The 18,470-nt window shown below is 40.2% G+C and overlaps 1 protein-coding gene across 3 annotated transcripts in view; it reads right to left on the bottom strand.

The window, feature by feature from the left end:
* The window catches only part of hdac7a (histone deacetylase 7a), an 80,907-nt gene that overhangs the window by 11,373 nt on the left and 51,064 nt on the right, over positions 1-18,470 (bottom strand). For all 3 annotated transcript variants that reach the window (XM_050064405.1, XM_050064406.1, XM_050064407.1), the window contains 19 exons: positions 17,132-17,319; positions 16,894-16,984; positions 16,112-16,232; positions 15,005-15,105; positions 14,618-14,740; positions 14,288-14,397; positions 12,906-13,007; positions 12,216-12,387; positions 11,505-11,710; positions 9,266-9,469; positions 8,323-8,548; positions 7,349-7,482; positions 6,822-6,942; positions 6,283-6,332; positions 4,686-4,793; positions 2,623-2,678; positions 1,932-2,019; positions 1,644-1,763; positions 1,412-1,509 (listed from right to left, as the gene is read on the bottom strand). In XM_050064405.1, the coding sequence (XP_049920362.1) occupies positions 1,412-1,509; positions 1,644-1,763; positions 1,932-2,019; positions 2,623-2,678; positions 4,686-4,793; positions 6,283-6,332; positions 6,822-6,942; positions 7,349-7,482; positions 8,323-8,548; positions 9,266-9,469; positions 11,505-11,710; positions 12,216-12,387; positions 12,906-13,007; positions 14,288-14,397; positions 14,618-14,740; positions 15,005-15,105; positions 16,112-16,232; positions 16,894-16,984; positions 17,132-17,319 (2,419 nt within the window). The remainder of the gene's footprint in view (positions 1-1,411; positions 1,510-1,643; positions 1,764-1,931; positions 2,020-2,622; positions 2,679-4,685; positions 4,794-6,282; positions 6,333-6,821; positions 6,943-7,348; positions 7,483-8,322; positions 8,549-9,265; positions 9,470-11,504; positions 11,711-12,215; positions 12,388-12,905; positions 13,008-14,287; positions 14,398-14,617; positions 14,741-15,004; positions 15,106-16,111; positions 16,233-16,893; positions 16,985-17,131; positions 17,320-18,470) is intronic.

Raw genomic sequence — 18,470 nt, 5'->3', positions numbered from 1 at the left:
CTTGGGGTTGAATGCACCAGACAACCAAAAGCCCACACTCCTGAAACTTTATTGGTGCCAAACACCCCCTGATGACAATTATCCAACCCACAATCAGGAAGTAACGATCCGCAGTCTGTCAAACACAAGACCTGGAGACCATTTACTGTAAAGCATCTGAAGTTATTGGAAACAGGGAGCGCCAGACACATGCTCTCCAAATGAGGAAGATTAATAATTACGCAAGAAGTACGTCAGAGGCAGTGTGAAGCCGAGCCTCTGATCAGCTTAAGTGTGTTTGTTGTGGCTCAGTGTAAAGGAAACAAGAGAAATAGTCTGATTACAGCTCCACCGAGGATCCTCATCCCGATCAATAAAAACTGGAACACAGCTGGTTGCAAAACTAATGGAACAGAGAACTAACTGTCTGTTGCCTAATCTAGTTGGTTTCACATCCAAGACTCAAATTAAAGACACAAAGATGAACCCGGTGCTTTCAATATGTTCTGGCCTAACTTTTAAAGCATGCTCAAAAAGAATTAAGATCTATTTTAGCTCACTTTGTCAAAACTTTTTTCTTTAATTAAGAGCTGCAGGAATATGATTAATAAATTGCAGGATATCATATGTGATAAAATGAAAAAAAAAATGAAAAAACAAAAAAAAAACCTCAACTAATGTACAATGACAAAACACGATTCAGCCATTAGACTTCTGGTGTGCATAAGAAAAACTACCTCAGAAATTTAAAAAGCTATTTACTTGTCTTGTTGAATCTGAGAACCTGTAGTGGACAATAGTCTGTAGAAAGTGTCTCTACAATTTTGTCAAACATGAGAACACCACAAACATACCAGAATGGAGTATTAGGGCCACATTGAGGGAAAAAAAAAATCAGAAATAATAAAGCCATAATTCCAAGTAAAAAAGTTACATTACATGGCTAAAGTCATTAATTTAAAAAAAATTGAAAAAATCACAAATTTACTACCGAAAAGTCAAGTGACACAGGAATTGATGTGTGTAATATTAAAACTGTTTTTTCTTGAAATCGTATGATTTGTCTGTTTTTCCATGTTGCTCCATCGTAACACACAGATGAGGGACAAACTAAAGAGAAAATCTGTGAGTTGAGAGACTTAATTAATGCAAATACTTCCATAAAAGGCAAGAAAAATTGCTGCATGTTTTAAAAGGTGATGTGAACCATGTGCTGTATCCTTCACTGTAATCTCAGCCCAATTGGGAGAATTTGTAGCAACATGGGACAGTGTTCATCCCTGTAGTGTCGTTCTAGAGACGTGCCAGGAAGCCTTGAACAACACAGGCACTCATGCTGTTTTTATCCTTTAATATGTGACTCATCTGTATCTCTCTGGTTGTCATGTGAGCGTGTGTTGCAGTGTTTAAACAGAGCAGCAGCTGGTTGTACCTGAATGCAGCCAGATATTCAGCATCTCCCATGGGTGGGTCCAGTCCTCCCGTCCACGCCACATTCACATTAAAGCCCTTGCCTGCTCCATTGCCAACCTAAACCCAAAAATACACATGTTGCATTTCATTCATGCAGTGTCATTGCAAAAAAATGCAGTCTATTTGTCACATGTCAGGCTCTAACATTACGTAAGTACAAGATACTGCAATGTAGCCCTGATGTCACCCACCTCAACTGGAGACCCACTGCCAGGGAAGAAGTTTCCATCATCATAGCGATGAAGTGAGATGTAAAGAACGCTAGGGTCATTGTAGAACACTTCCTGGGTGCCATTACCGTGGTGAACATCCTAGCAACAAGATGAGCGAAGACACGTTACTATTATGCAAAGCTATACCTAAAAAAAATACATTTATTATCAAGTATTACGGCTGATGCATTTATTACGAATACACCACAGCGGGTTTTAATCAGTGTAAACAACTATAGTGAAAACAGCAGAATGAGGCCGTCTTACCCAGTCAACAATGAGGATCTTGCTGACGCTGAGCTTGTGTTGGAGCTGCTTGGCGGCTATGGCCACAGAATTGAAGTAACAGAAACCCCTGATAGACACACATAGACAGGATGACACTGGAGTTTAAAGTCAGTTCTGAAGAAAGGAAATAACTGAGAGGGAAAAAACTTGTTAAGCTTTTTTCTTCTTTTACTTCTTATGCCTCATTAAAGCATGAGTGATGTACAGTCTTGAGCATATTGGAAAAGCTTTGTGTCCCTGACTAAACTTTGGCTGTGTTTAGTGTCTGTTGGGTTTTAATGAAGATTCTAGCTTGTTTTCATGTTGCAGTTGCGCCCACCTGTTCTTCATCACAGCATCCGCTACTGTGTATGTCAGAAATGTGAAAAACAGTATGGTAGCTGTATTCAGGACTAATGAGTAGAGCTACATGGGATAAATGATAATACAATGTGTAGTCCAAGCGTTGGTAAAAAAACAAAAACAACATACACAAAAAAGAATAAATCTTCCTTATTTTGGTCCCTTTGTTGTCTCTCTATCGCTTAATAAATATCCTCCACAGAGAGGCTGCTGACAGTGCAGCTACAGCAGGAAAACTCACTGTGGTCAGGCTGAGCATGTAACTGACGCACACGCACACGCACACACGCACACACACACACACACACACACACACACACACACTTACATTGGATTGGAGGGGTCTGCGTGATGCCCGGGCGGCCTGACCACAGCAAAGCCGTTCTGTGCAAAAGAAGAAGACACTACTCATCAGTGTTTCACTGGATATGAAGAACTTTACATGTGCTGTTAAAAAAAACTACTGTCTTTCAATGTTAAAGGCTTTGATAATGTGCAGGAATATAACAATTTTGGCACTCATGAATAAAGAAACCTCTTCCTTAAAGGCACAATCCCACTGCCAAAATTCCAAAACTGTCATTTAGAAATTGATAGACAGGTTTCTTTTTTTTTTTTTAAAGATATTTTTTTGGGCATTTTAGCCTTTAATCGATAGGACAGTCGAGCGTGAAGGGGGGAGAAAGAGAGGGAGTGACATGCAGCAAAGGGCCACAGGCTGGAGTTGAACCCGGGCCGCTGCGGCAACAGCCTTGTATATGGGGCACCTGCTCTACCACTAAGCCACCGACGCCCCGACAGACAGGTTTCTAATAAAGATAAACACTAGACAACTGATGCTTCCTGGTTCATGAAAGGTTTGTTTACATCAGTGCTGCTTGTATCTATAGCAGTAAAGTAGCTTTATTCTTTAATCATGTAACTGATAACATTGCTATATAATAGCAAATGACTTTAAATCCACTTCTAGATACATAATATACTGTAGGTTCTTTGTTGTTTTGGGGGGTTCACATACAGTATGAAGGCTTGAGACAATTTTATGACGTTCTAAATGTGGATTTAAGATTGTTTTTTACTAGAAAGCAAATGCATAGCCTCAAGTCAAACATTTCACGAACACACAAGATCAAATGCATGACATCTGCGTGTAAAGACAATGGAGGCCATTGCAGATACTTATTATGCTGCAAATGAATATATATGGTATACATTCTCTACCATATGAATAGCTCACAAACAGCTTTTCTGAGGTGGAGTGGTTGTCCTGTGGTTGTTGTTGTGGTATAAAGGCTGTGTACCACCACTGCTCAGTATAGACTGGGCCTTCGGGTGGTTTTTATTGTGTTTCATTCTCCGCCTGCCTGCATGCCTTGTTTTACACAATCTTTTTTTGTTTGTTTTTTAGGGTGAAACCGTGCGGATCGAAGATGCCGGCTATAAATATTTTCACCAGTCATATTTGTTTCTCTTTACATTCGACTGATTTGCATAAAAACTATTTCATGTCTGTCCCAGCCTCTTTAATCACTGTGACGAGGAAAAGGAAGAACGGTTAGGCCACGATGAGATGGGAAAACTCGTCTGAAACCATTTGTCTTTGAAGTGGGTTAGTAGCTCCTTAAGGCAGGGTGAGGCACGCTTCTTTGTCGGATGCATTTCTAAGTGTGTCTTTCTCTAGAATTACATCACAATAACTTTGAGCTCCCAAAGTTGTTTTTGGCCTGTGACCCAGTCAGTGCCTGAAAAGCAGTGACTCTGTATGCATGGGTACAACATTAAAACTGTCACTGGCAACCTTCTGATGTGTTAAAGCCTGCATTTAGTCAGCACAGGTTTGGTGTTGGAGGTGTTTGTACAAGTGTTTGTTGCATCATAATTAATAACAATATAAATGTACTGTAACTGTTTGTATTACCCATCCCATGCCGACACTTCATCGATCATTTTCTGGTAAGGGGACAATTCTTTGGGTGCTGAGACACTGTTTTGTGCTGTCTGTCTGTAGAGTCATTTGGAAGCCTGTGGTACGTTTTGAATTAAACGTTTTTTTGGAAACAATTAATCTGTAAACCAGTGATACTCAACTAAGAACTCGTGGGCAAAATCTGGTCTATAGTCACATGAAAGCCTGTGAAAAAGTTTTGAATTAAATGTTTCTGGTCACGACTGATCTGTAAACCAAGTCTGAATTCTCTGCATGACTCAAAAGCCTTGAGCAGACGGTGCTTAACGCAAGGCGGATGACTCAACTGCTACAGAAATAGAATGAAAACTTGGGGATGAGACAACAAAATGTACCCAAAGACATTACTCCAACTAGTTTGAGACAACAAACTTGAGGGTGAGAGAATGACGCCATGCTTTTTTCTACTTGGTTTAGTCTCTCACCTTTAGCTCTCCTTTGGCCACTCTGAAGGCCAGCTCGACAACACTGCCGGCTGCCATGCGTGACGCCGTTGAGGTGTGCGACTCATTCCAGATGGTGTCATTGTCAACCTGCCAGTCAAAAGACAACTTAATCACAGAATCAAAACAAATAGTGTGGAAACAATGATAATATCTACAGTGTAAAGCCTGACTGTCCAAATTAACCTTCTACCTGATTATGTGGACCTTGATTTTATCAAGTTACAGCTGAAATACATGAAAAAAGGATGCGGTGCATCATGTAGGCTGGGTGATTTTTTTTTCACCCGCTACACAAATTGTGTTTGTAGTGTGCCGTTGCTTGACTGTGTGTGTATTGAGTTTAGCTGAGTGATAATGCAGTTTTTTATGCAGGGTTTGGAAGCACAGATTATATTAGCTGGTACTGAATGAATTAACCGGATCGTATAAACTACAAGATGCATTGATTTAATTGATTTATTTCAATGTGGTATGTAAAAACACACACAGGGCTGCTCTGCTGCTTCACATTACTTCTGGTACACTGAGATTTTTTTGAAAAACAGATTAGACTTGTTCTTTGGGCAGTTCTCTGTAGATTTTACCTGTTACAGGGCTGCGGAGCCACGCACAGAGAAGAAAAAATACACCAACCGCGTAAAAATAGAGAAGAAACACAGGCGAGTGCGGCTTCTGTGGTCAGCGTAGCAGCTGCAGTTGATTACAATGGACGCACTCTGCTGCAGGCATGCTGTGGCAGATGTGTCATGTCGCGTCTGTGTGCCATGTATTTTGGCTGTTAGTTGTTGTTTTAATTCTGTTTCTCCTAACCTTTTTTTTTTTTTACCTTTGATTTCATTTTATCATGTTAATTGTTTTAGGTTTACATATTTATTTTGCCCTCCACTTTAAGTCTTGCCTTGTGTCTATTATTGTTTTATTGTATTACATTCTGCATTAGTGCCTTTTATGTGCCTTCTGTTTCTTTAATCATCATGTGTACCTGTATCGAGGCAGATCCTAACCCCTGTGCCTTGGCTGGAAATCACTTTGGGTCAACTCCTGTTGTTTTTAAATGTGCTACAAATATAAGACTGACCTGACTTGACTGAAATCTCTCTGGGACACTAAGAGAAAACTAAGGCTTTTTCTAGGACATGGATGACCAAACATACAGCTGTGACTCCAGAGTAAAAATGTCCAGATCCATAGTGCGGGTAATTTTCCTTTCCACTCTGTTTTTTCTCTCCTCTGTTTGTTCACAAACTGGCATTACTGTCCATCTGGCTTGGACAATGAAATCCGAGGCATTTCTTTTATCCCTGGTCATGCACATGTTGTTCTCATTAGCTCTGACTTGTCATGGTCCGACATGGACTGTCAGGCAAACGTACGCACTGGGCCAAGCCAACTCTCTTTTCCTCTTTAATATCCTGTCTTTCCTGTCATTTTCTCTTGCTTGTCTTCGTTGCTTTTTCTTTGAAACAATATCGTCTTTCATCAATGCAGTATTGTATAGCTTTCATTAAGAGCTTTGGAGAATTACAGTATGATCAAAAATAGAGTTGTGTGTGAGTGCATGTGTGCTTTCTCTTACCCCTACACCCCCACATGGTAACATCACAAACATCCTTTGAGACAGAATTCCTGAGGAAACAGACACATAAGAAAATACTGTATATTTATACATTATTCTTTTCAACAGAATTCTTTTATGCCAAAACAGCTAATTAGAAGAAAAGCCATAAACTGACCTGGCAAATACATCCAATTAAGAGTAGACATTGCATGACATGATTTGTGAGGAAATATCCAGTATGCTATGTACGACTGTCACATGTTTGTAATTACTTTTTCACTTAATTAACGTAGTTCGAGCATGAAAAAACAAAAAAAAACTTCTGTCAGACTTGTAAAACAAAAGTTTATGATACAGCTTTAGTTCTGTTCTTGGAAAGAAGTGGACATCTGGATCACTCTTTGGTATTGATGTTTCTGATCATGTTTACTAAGCAAAGAAAACTCTTTCATGGTCACTATTAAATTACTCGAAAGTGCTTTAAAACAACACCATTAAACTTAGACGTGTATACATTTTCAGAATGTACAAATCCCGTAATCTGAGGTGTTGCGTACCGGCCAGTTTGCGGTTATCCAGTTTGAGTCTGTTGAGTGGGTTGGTGCCGTAGAGCAACACATGGCGCTCAGTATGGACTGACTGCAACTCCTCCAGAGTGGCTTTACGACCACGAATTGTCTGCATGAACAGAACATTGTCACTTAAATTGTCATACTTTCATGCTGTAGACAGACCTCAAAGACCAAGAACATGACATTACAAAGGGAATCATATGCACATGGATAATGTATAACGTATATAATGCATATAATTCTAGCAGAATTTCATGTATTTGTAAATTCAACCTCTTTATTTTCACACACACAAATACACTCTCATTTTGTAGGGTGGATTAGGATGAAATGTAACTCAAACAGTCGGTTTTAAAATTCAGCTTGGTGTGACCACACAGATAAGATGTAAACACAGAGGAGAAATAAGAAGACAATATCAGCGTCTTGGCAAATTAGCACCTCCTTAACAACATTACTGATACCAGACTTGCCTAATCAGTGTGTGTGTGTGTGTGTGTCCCATGTCATACTTCACACTGTCCCCTCAGGCCTCTCTCCTGTAGTCTGGACCAGATGCTCTGTATCCTCCCAGCATGCTCTGGGTGACTGCTGTTGTCCCCACATGTGCACTGGTGCTTCAGCATCTGAGAATCATACACCAGGCCTGCACACACACATACACACAAGAGAAACTGAATCTGATCTCAAAAATTTGCACATACAATATTCAGCGTTAACAGTACTCTTTGACCCTTGACGACTTTACACAACTCCAGTTGCATCAGGTCCCTGCTTTCCTTCCTTCCTTCCATATATATTTACACTTAAACACAATCATGGCATTCAAAGCTTTACTTTCTCAGAGTGTGTCACCACTTCTACTTTCTTTTTCTTCCTTTCAAAGACAAAACATTAAAAGACATTTAGTTTATAAGTTCTACTTCTTTCACTTTTCCAGATGAGAGGCACAAGTCAGGCGGTAATTACACTCATATGAGTTTTAACACTCCACAACATGTTTTGGACTAACACCTACAGAGTTTTCTCAGTATTAAACTCCACATGTTCCCAAGGGCAGTAGTGTTTTAATTGATCCACAATCTGACTTAAAGAGGACTTTGCCATCAGCTGCCAAAGCCGTTCCTTTAAAACACATTTAAAACAGTACTAAAATTCAGTGTCACTAAAGTTTTTAAACGGGTGTTTTAACTAAACTTGTTTTATTTTTTTTCTTTATTTCTTACTCACATTTTTAAATCATATTTTTGATCACTTGTAACTGTGATATTTACTTCTGCTGGTCAGTTATTATTATTATTATTATTATTTGAGACATGACTGAAAATAAGGGAGAGAAGGGCAATCACATGCAACATAAGTTGTGTTGCTGTTGCGATTATATGATTTTAACCCCTACATCATGGGGGCACCCTGAATTTATAATATCATTAAGAGACTTATTATACATTCCTATTATAAAGCTGTATAATCCTATCTGACTCACCGGTGGTGAAACGTGGTTTGCTGCTGGTGTCCTGTGCGGCCAGGCTCAGGGGTTTCTCAGGCAGAGTGAGAGAGGTGGAGGCTGGGGATGACTGTGTGCGTGACAGAGGGCGATGGACACCTAACCCGCTACCAACCCCACCGCCGCCGCGTATCATGGGCACTGCCAGGGTCTCCATCTGTCGATGCAGCTGCTGCAGCTGCTTCTGCTGTTCCCATAGCAACGACTACAGAGGATGATGAAGATGAAATATAGTTAAGTCACAGATGTAATTCTACGTAAGTATCGTAAACATAGAAGAAGACAGAGTTAGGAGGAAAGTGTAGAAGAGAAACTGCTCTAAACCAGAAACTATCTGTGAAAATCGGTGCTCATAACATTCAGCTCCATTGCTACACATATGGTATGCAGCTGTACATCCCTCTAAAACTCGCTAAGTGATTTGTATTCAAGGCTGATAGTAAGTGCTGAAAGCAACAGAACTCCTTCCAGCTTACTGTCCATAGGATCTGAGATGCTTTTATTTGGCCCCTCCAAACTGACCTGTACTATCAAAAACAATCTGGGTCTGCCTATATCAAGTACACTGCTTTAAATCTGGAAGTAATTTTTTAAAAAAAACCCCAAAAAAATCAGGTTACTAAAACCATTCAGTACCTTCTGACAAAGCCTGACTCCTGACTGTGTGGTTTGTCTGATAAGCGTCTGACACATTTTCTGAAAAAAGAATATCCCAGCTCACAGTGCAACCATATCATGCTAAAATAACTACTTTGATGTAATGACTGCTTGTTAAACCACAAAACCATGCAGTGGCAGCTAGGATCATGATCAAGTGTTAGGCCGCCACCTACAGGACTACTGGAGGAAGAACAGCTGTGTGGTTTTATTCCATCTATTGCTCTCTATATCTCATGTGTGGAAGTATGCTGTGTTTTCCCACCTGGTTGAGTATGAGTGCATGCTGCAGGTTCAGCTGATCTTCGTGGCTCTTGGATGCGGTTGGCTCCGCCTCCCTCAATGACTCCGCCCTCACTCTGCTCTGATAGGTTGGCTCTGTGGGCGACGTCCCGCCACCGTCCTCTGAGTCCATATCCTCAGAGGGGATCTGATGCAGTCTGGGCTTCTCACTGGACTTGGACATCAGCTGCAAACACACACACACATACACACACACACACACACACACATTTTAGTTGGCAAAAATACACATGCAGACAAATATGTGTGTTAGCAGATATTCATTCCCATGTCGACAGAAAGCCACCAGACAGCTGACTCAAAAATGCACATACTGAGATGATGATGTAGTGTACTGGTGTTTTCCATCAGCTGTTAACGGTCACTTGCCATGACATGCTGAAATACTGACTAAAACCTGTTACTCAAAAAATTCCTGTAGATGAAGATAAATCTCATCTAACCATGCTTAAATGGACTGAACAGGGGAGGGGTACAGGCATGTAAAATGTGAGATGTTGAGTGGGCAAAATGCCTCGTGGAAATACAGAGTTTTTGGAGAGTTCCAACATCAACCAATTTAGTATCACAAAAATCAACACAAGCTGTACATACTATCTCCTGATGTTTGTTGTTGGAGGAAGACGTCTCAGTGCTACAACTGACAAGTGTTGAAATATTTAAACTGTAATGTCCACATCCAAGACGCAGCCTTGAGATTGTTGTGGTTCTCCCTCTGAAGATGGAGTGCCACAAGAATCTCTAAAACGTTCTTGATATCACAAGGTAATTTCATATTCAGCCGTTACCTTCTGAAAGACTTAAATGAGCGAGGGCAGCCAACATTAATGATTTTGTTGCCATGTCTGTCTCCAGTGTCACTTTCACAGTTTGCAATTTGTAAAGATTGTAAAATGGAGTTTTTAAATCTTCCACCAGGAGGCTAACTTGAACTAGTTTTTCCAGGATGATCTTTACAGCTGACTTGATGCAGCAAAACTGTAATTTCAGTGCTGTAATCACAGCTACGTAAGCTTATGTATGAATTCAAATGACCAAGAGGCAGACTTAACCCTAAGAGACCTGCGATACTGTCTGTGATCTCAGCCAACATTACTCTCTTTAAGAGGCTGTAGCAAGGGAAAAACTGGTATGGCCATTTTCACAGGGATACTTTTAAGGCTACCCTCAATATATCCGAATAAAAATGGGTTCTATGAGTATCCACATGTCTCCCCTTTAAAGACATGCCCACTCTATGCTAGTCCTAGTTTGGGGGAAAACCATATAGTTTTTTGTATGCAGTACAAATGTGTTACTTTTGACTATTGTATTTGAATATTTCTGTGTACTAGGCTCCCTAAACAGTCTTGGAATTGCATAAATTGGGAATGACTGAAAAGATGAGAATCGTGTGGATTAAATGAGCCCAATTATATTCATGTGTGAAGATGTTTGTCCCCAAAGTAGCCATTTCACTGTAGTGAGACCCTTTTTTTTTGTCATCAGGTACTACTAAGTAAAATGACTATTGTGACATTGAGGATTATCACAGCCTCATGAAACCTGACACCTCGGGCATTCAAAGGATGTATGGCTTTCATAGGTATACATGAAAGTTTACAGAGCAGCAGCGCTCGCCATCCAACTGCTGAAAATTGCAATTCTTCATACATTGTGACAGTGCTCAACTGCATTGCCAAGCTCCCACCTCTCAGATAATGTAAACCACTTCTATGTGTCATATACTGTTGACCTGCTATTTCCCCCTAAAGATCCCCTGTACCCCCTAAAAAAAGACCAAAATAGGTTTATAGTGGGTCTCACAGGGTTAATAGATACGCTGTTATCACTGATTCTGCATCACCACCACCAAAACAACAAGACTGAACACAGATAAAACTAAAGAAGTGCCCATTAGCACATCAAACACACACCATACTGGACTGTCACAACAGCAAATAACACTGACCACCCATCAATCCAAACTTCACATGTCTGACATCTGGTCATAAACAGAGGAATTTAGAGAGCTCACTTTGGAGAGAGTTTTGTCCATAGCAGTCCTGAACAAACTAGTACAAGGCTTGTGTGTGTGTGAATGTGAAGAAGTGTATATTTTGCTTAAATATATTGAAAACAAATCTCCCTCTGGCACAATACAGACTATTTATGTATCTTAGGGATTCTTTTTACAAGTGTGTGTCTTCACATCTCCGTACCTTGCCCAAGTGAGTTTGCTGCTTGAGCCTCTCCAGTAGTTGTGTGTTGTGCTGTTGTTGGAGGAGATGTGTGTGAAGGGCCCGCTGGCTCTGGGGGAGGGGCTCCGAGCGTGTTCTGCTCAGGGGTTTGTGAGGATGAGCACCACCGGGAGCCAGGTGGTCTAACTGGGGGGCAAACTGTAGCGGGACGGGGTCTAGGCCTGGAACTGCTCAGAGACAGAGACACAAAGGAGCAGAAAAATAATTAGCTTCCTTGAGCAGACACATGCACGATTTCTCAAACACAAATAAACACACAACAGCTACAACAATTTCAAACATGTCCCTGCTGCCTTGTAAACTGATTAAATCATTTCTAGTTTTGTTTACCTTACAACATTTTTATCATAGCCACTTAAGTGAGAGAAAAAGAAGGGCACAGGTGGACGTGAATATAAGGAGTCTGGATATAATAATGTTGAAGTAGTTTACTGGGCGATCCATCAAGGAAAAAGGATTATTCTAAATGTAACCACTGGGTGGTGCTCTAACATCTCAGATGATAAAATCAAAAGTCTACGGTGAAACTTGATGAATGTATATTTGTCCTTTTGTGGGTATTTGTATGTGTGAATTTAAGCTTTTGGCACTACACGTGTGCAAGTGTGTGCACATATACTGAGTGTGTATGAGCATACATGTCTATCATATACATGTCAGTGTGTGTCTTACCAGTGAGTAGCGGAGTGTGTACGAGTCCAGAGGGCTCGAGGATGATGACAGGCAGATGTGGGTTCAGCTGTCCAGCCTGATCCTCTCTGCTCAGGGGGAGGAAGACTGGCGAGCCCCCGGCTGTAACCACTGGCACCCGGCCGACCTTCAGAGAGGACAGCTCTCCTTCAGCCTGCGCACACACAGTTAAACAGCTTTATAGCCACAGATAACATTTCAGCTGAGGTTTTATCATTGCTGAATTTACAGGCCGAAATACAATATAATGAATATATTCCAGTGTGTTGACAGATGTAATAAGAATTTTTTAAACATATAGTACTCCAATATAATGTCATAGTGAAACAGCATTTAAAGAGCACCAGGATTCCTGTATTTTATGTGCTTCCTGTCTAAAACAAAATATTGGGGAGGGTAGATTTCATTCATTTAATTGAGATAAAGTCACAGGATGTTATGTAATGTTGGCTTTTTAAGTTATTTTTACATCGTACTGTACAGTCACCGCATCTTAAAACACATCTCCTTAAGTTACTCAATCAGGGACTGAGCCTATAAGACTGCATTAGTCTGGTGAAAATGTAATTCGATGACATAATGAACACTTCTGTCACCTGTTTCAGGGAAAATACATGTTTTAAAAAATAAATGAGTTGTTATAAAAGACATTTGGTGCAGTTGAGTGTTTACCCTGGCGTTGGCTGGTAGTCCCAGTGTGATGGTAGGCAGAGTGGAGGGACTCTGGATGGTGAAGTTGGCGAGAGTGCCATCTCTGAGCAGGAGCCTCTGGGCCTAGAAATGCCAAACATAATTACTATTTGAAAATAGTACATTTATATTCAAATCTGAATACATGAGATATCCATTTTCACATTTAAGACCAGCACTGGTTATGAATCCAATAATAACAACCCCTCCTTGATCTCTGCTCTGCTATAGATACACACTTTGTCTTTACTATATGCTCTGTATGTGCTCTGCTGCAGTGACGTCAGTGTTGATGTAAACCTGCAGTAATCTAAACCAATGGGGTCTAATTAAGACAGTGTGCTGCTGTCTTGAAACTGGAGAATCATGAGTCAGACATCCGCGGCAGGTGTGACAGAGGTTGACTTTATGTGATTAAATGAATTATGTATAAACAGCTGACAAACTCAGTGCACCCATACTCTTGTGTCGTTGCTTTAAACATGTCATTACTCAGCGTCTCGGCACAGCTCATGTCCATAAACAACATCACTTTATTTTAATCAAAGTGTGTGCTCACTTGTTTAAAATGCTCATGTTTTACATCTCTAAGACAAAAGAGCCTCTCTGACAGGCATTTAGCTTCAGTCTTTTATATTTTTATCTTTATCTATCCAACTTCATCAGGATTTCTTAAAGATATAATGTGTAACTTTTTATCATTTAAATGTCTAAAAATGACTAGACCAGTGTCACGTATGTGTTCAATTACATGTTATGTAATTTTAATCAAGGATACAATCAGTGTTATTTGGTGTCCAGCGCCTGTCAGTGGTGTCACATCCCCTTTGCACATGTGTCAGGCTTGTGGTTGTCTGCCAGAAGCTTCAAAAGTCATAAAATTGCCATATTTTTATTATACACTTTGTAGATCTTAGTTGTTTTAACTGTGTTTTAAAGGATTTTAGGCATCAGACATCTGGATCTCAGGTTATCAGAGAAACAAACTGAGCAAATGTTACCTGCAGCTCAGCTCCAGCACCTCCAGTGCCAAACAACACTGGAGAAACACTGATTTTTAAAGTGTAACTGCTTTATTTATTGCTGCCGATAATTCAGCTCCTGGTTAAAACCTCCTGAAGAATGAACACTGAAGGAATCCTAACCAGGAGCAACTGTTAATGTTTTGATTGAGAGTCCCCGAGTAGCAGAAAATTACATATTGTACATTTAACGACCAAACCAAAACATATTTCTATCAAAAACATAACTTGTCTAAACTTCCATACAAATGTACAATGTATACACTGTTTTAGTGTAAAAATATGATTTAGTTATTTTATATCAGTTGATCTTGAGCAGATGTTTTACTGTGTTTCACTAACCTCATGTGAGAGGCCGCCTGCAGAGGGCAGTAGCCCATTCTCATTGGGCAGACTGTCATTGGGAGAACTACAGCCAGAGACTGGAGTGCTACTGCTGCTGGGGGACGAGTCTGGAGAGAGACAGGCAGTGTGTGAGTTCAGAATGTGATTATGTATCTTGGTCATATTTTAATGATAATACATTTTGTCATATCAGTGAATCATTCCTTTAATTAATCATAGAGAGAAAAAATGAAAACATTTGTTTGACTCACTGAAATGATCACATATTAAAGAACATTAATGCATTAACAGTCTTATTCATCTGTGTGTGTGCGTGTGTCTAATTACCCAGTGTGTCAGGTACTCTATGCTTGACAGTGGCTGGGGCACTCTCTTTGCGGGTGAGCGGGCTCTTGCGGGTGTTCAGGTGTTTCTTCAACTTGTGTTTCACCTTCAGGTTGGGCTCAGACGCTGACAAATTAAAGTAACGTAGGGAATGTTACTGTATGTGAAGTGAAAAGTTGGTGGTAAAAGATGGAGATTTGACATTTGAATGAAAAAAAAAAAGATTTTAACATGATGTCTCAGGGTCTTTCACATCACATCAGTGAATGTGTCATCTAATGTTTAATTCTGAATTTCATCAATTGTATCCTGAATATTTAATGATGCCTGTTCAGTTGCTGCCTCTGCATAATAACATCAAAGTGTGACAGCGGGTGTCTGGTGTTTTACCTGCTCTGCGCAGCGGCGTCCCCTCTGAGCCCTCTGAAGAAGGCTGTGACGGAGGCGAGACCACAGGCTGGGAGGGTGCATTGGGGTCTGGGCCCAGCTTTCTGGGAACACACAACACACAAAAGCAAATTACATAAAACCATCAGGGTAAATGATCAAACCACATGTAGAGGGAGTATAAAATCAAGATTTTAGAGTTGACAAGAAATCAAAGGGTTATTTAAAGAATTACTGGTGCATAGTGGATTTAGTCATGTAGTATAATCAATGACAACGTTTACAAGTACACTCATTTTCCACTATTATTCTGAATATGATAATAATCAGAATATGATACAGGTCATGTAAACAGCATATTCTGTATGGATATAGGCCTTTTCCTGAATGTAGCATATTCAGATTAAGACATATTTAATATGCCAGTATTATTCAGGAGCATTCTTTGGACATGTATACAGCACATTCACAAGATAGGTCTCAGAATATATGTCTCTTTTACTGCAGTTTGCGAAACACGGCCTCTTGTATGTTTACGGCCAGCCCTGTGTGTTGTCATGGATGCGTTGAACACAAACCCACAGTTTGTGAGGCAGGGGTGAAGTTATATGCCCAAAAGAAAAGCCCACATTTTTGTTAAGAAAGAGGAAACACACTTACTTTTAAACACTATGAAAAACTTAGATATTAACAAGTTTTTGGATACGTGCAAATATTGTGCAATGTTGACCTTTTCAAGACGGTGATTGAAGGACTGAAAGAGGGAGGCTGTGTTTGCACGACTGAATAAATCTATTCTCTCCCATACTCCTAAAAATCTATTTTGACAGCATAAGCAAACACACACACACTTTTCAATATTTTGATGTGATAAACGGCATGTTAGGGCACAATAATCAGAGTATGCATGGCTGCACATAAATTGGAGTATTAGTGGAATATTCATTTTCATTAGCCATTTTAACAGCTTAGTAGGAATACTGTCTTCTTCGGGATACCTGCAAATCTGTAATATTTTGTTCTTGCAAACATAGTCAGTGTGTTCATGATGCATACTGAGTGTTCTGATATTTTCCTTGTGTGCTCTGTTTTCTGTGTATTTTGTGTCACCTGTACGCAACAGGAGCTGCAGTCAGAGTGTTGGAGTTTGTTCTTTCCAGCGCCGCCTGTTTCTGTTTCTTAAGAATCACCTCTTGGAGTTTCTGTTTCACCAGGGAACTGGCCACTGCACCTGTCAATCAATAAGAGAAAACCACCTGTCAGTCACTCAAAAGGACTCACCGACTACTTCATCAGAGAAGGAGGAAAGGCCCTGCCAAAGGCGTAGTGTGGAGGACATGACCAGTGACTAATATTATAATATGACAAAGACAACTGGAACAACACCGTTGAGAGTTTCTGTAAATATATGTTTGCTGTGCATGACTAAAAGGATGTGTTTTTTCTGAGAGTATGTTCACTGCTATTTTTGAGTGTGTGTGTGCACACACACACACACACACACACACACACAGGTGACAGGAGGTGCTGGGAGTGATCAAGTCAATATTGACCCAGTGACTTTATGTGCCCAGACCCAAAGCTATATTTAACTCCACTGTTGCAGCTCCACTTGTCAGGTTATATTTAGCTCTCATCTCAAAGCAAACAGCCTTGAAAGTGGAGTTAACACTGTTCAATAAAGATGAATACGATCTCTTATAGGGACTTTCCTCTGTGGCCACGATTAGTACTCTGGGCCATAATTATTTCTAGAGACCTGGAAATAGCTTTATATGACGCTCAGTGAAAATAAAATTACAACTTCAAATGTGAACTGAAACTTGTAGTAACGTGTACTGTAAGTGTATTTGAAGTTTGATGTGTGTGAGTGAGTGTATTAATGGACTCACTCTGTTGACTTTTGTCTTTGTGCTTTAGCTGCTGCAGCTCCTGTTGTTTCTCGTGGTGCTCGTGCTCCCGCCTCCTCTGCTCCATGTTAAACTAAGACCCAACCACACACACACATTTATATTAATGCAACATATAAAAAGCAAATGGTCATGTCAGAAAATATAATGTAAAATATTTTTTCAAGAATCTAGTGTGAGTCTTTATTTTATTTTAATATGTATGTTTTATATTCTTTACCCGGATGTGCTGGTGCAGTTGCTGTTGGGAGAAGGAGCGGGGCTGAGGGGAGAACGGTGTGAGGAGTAAAGGAGGGTGCAGCGGGGTGAGGAGCGCCGTGTCCGAACCGGGGCGCATTCCCCGCTCTCCCACCCTGAGGTCCATGGGAAACAAGGCCGCGCACGACACCGGCACCGCCACCGAGGAATCTGGGAAAAGAGAGAGGCGTCAATTTGCGCACCCCCACACAGAGTAGCAGATTTACACAATACTCTGTGGGAAACACTACCTGGAAAACAATAAACACATGTAAACAGAGGCAAAATGGACCGGTGTTTGTGAAAACATGTCGAAAATACACCAGAATTATGGCTTCATATAACTGATACTTTTCAGTTGCAGCTCAGTGCAAAAAGTTAACACCATTTCAAACACTGTGGGAGGACTGGCTATAAATACACAGGCCAGACAAACAAAGCTAACTAAAAATATTGTTCTGTTATCTGCAGGTTGTAGATCCATTCAGAAACATTCAAAGTCAGATAAAGTGAACTGCCTGACATACTAGACTTACATATGTTCCAACTGAAGATACTGTAACACGGTCAACTTTAGTTAAGACGGTTTACTTTGTAAACTAGGTTTCATTCTACGTCACAAAAAAAAAGTTATGAACAAACACTTGGTTTTCTTTTTGTTTTAGCTAGCAACTACTACTGTAACCTGAAGAATGATTTACATTTAGCAAGGAAAATGATATCAACCCAAATTAGCGTGCTAACTAAGCTAACAGGCAATGCTAGCTACAAGCAAGGCAACAGTTGTCCCACCTTCTTTTTAAGCTAGCTAGGTCAGCTAGCCACTGACAACAATGTATTTTCTCATAAAGGAATTATCTTTAATGACTTTAATATTCTATTTTATTCATTTCTACAACAAAAACATGACAGTAAACTTTCCATTTATGTTTTAATATCAACTGCACTGACCAGTAAATACTCAGCACTTTATGTTTTAACAAAGATAAATCAATCATTTTGTTAGCATTCAAGTTTAGCATTAGGGATGCACCGAATATTCGGTAACCGAATATATTCGGCCGAATATTGCAAAAAAACACACATTCGGTATTCAGTGGAATAAGTTAAAAGCAAAGCTGAATAATAGCGGCGTGTTTTGATAACGCAATCAAACGGCATGCCGTGACGGGCGGAATAAAATGTCGGCAGTGTGGCGATCCGTCCATCACGGCACTCGCATTTGCGACTAAAAATAGTTTTGAGCGAGCAAAATAGGCTTAAATCATTCAGCACGCTGTGCGAGCAGCCTACAGATTTCAACCAGCAGCAGAAACGAAAGG

This window comes from Epinephelus moara, chromosome 16, assembly GCF_006386435.1.
Source record: "Epinephelus moara isolate mb chromosome 16, YSFRI_EMoa_1.0, whole genome shotgun sequence".
NCBI classification, from domain to species: Eukaryota; Metazoa; Chordata; class Actinopteri; order Perciformes; family Serranidae; genus Epinephelus; species Epinephelus moara.
Note: the sequence above shows the minus strand (reverse complement) of the source record. Positions and strands in the feature narration are given on the sequence as shown.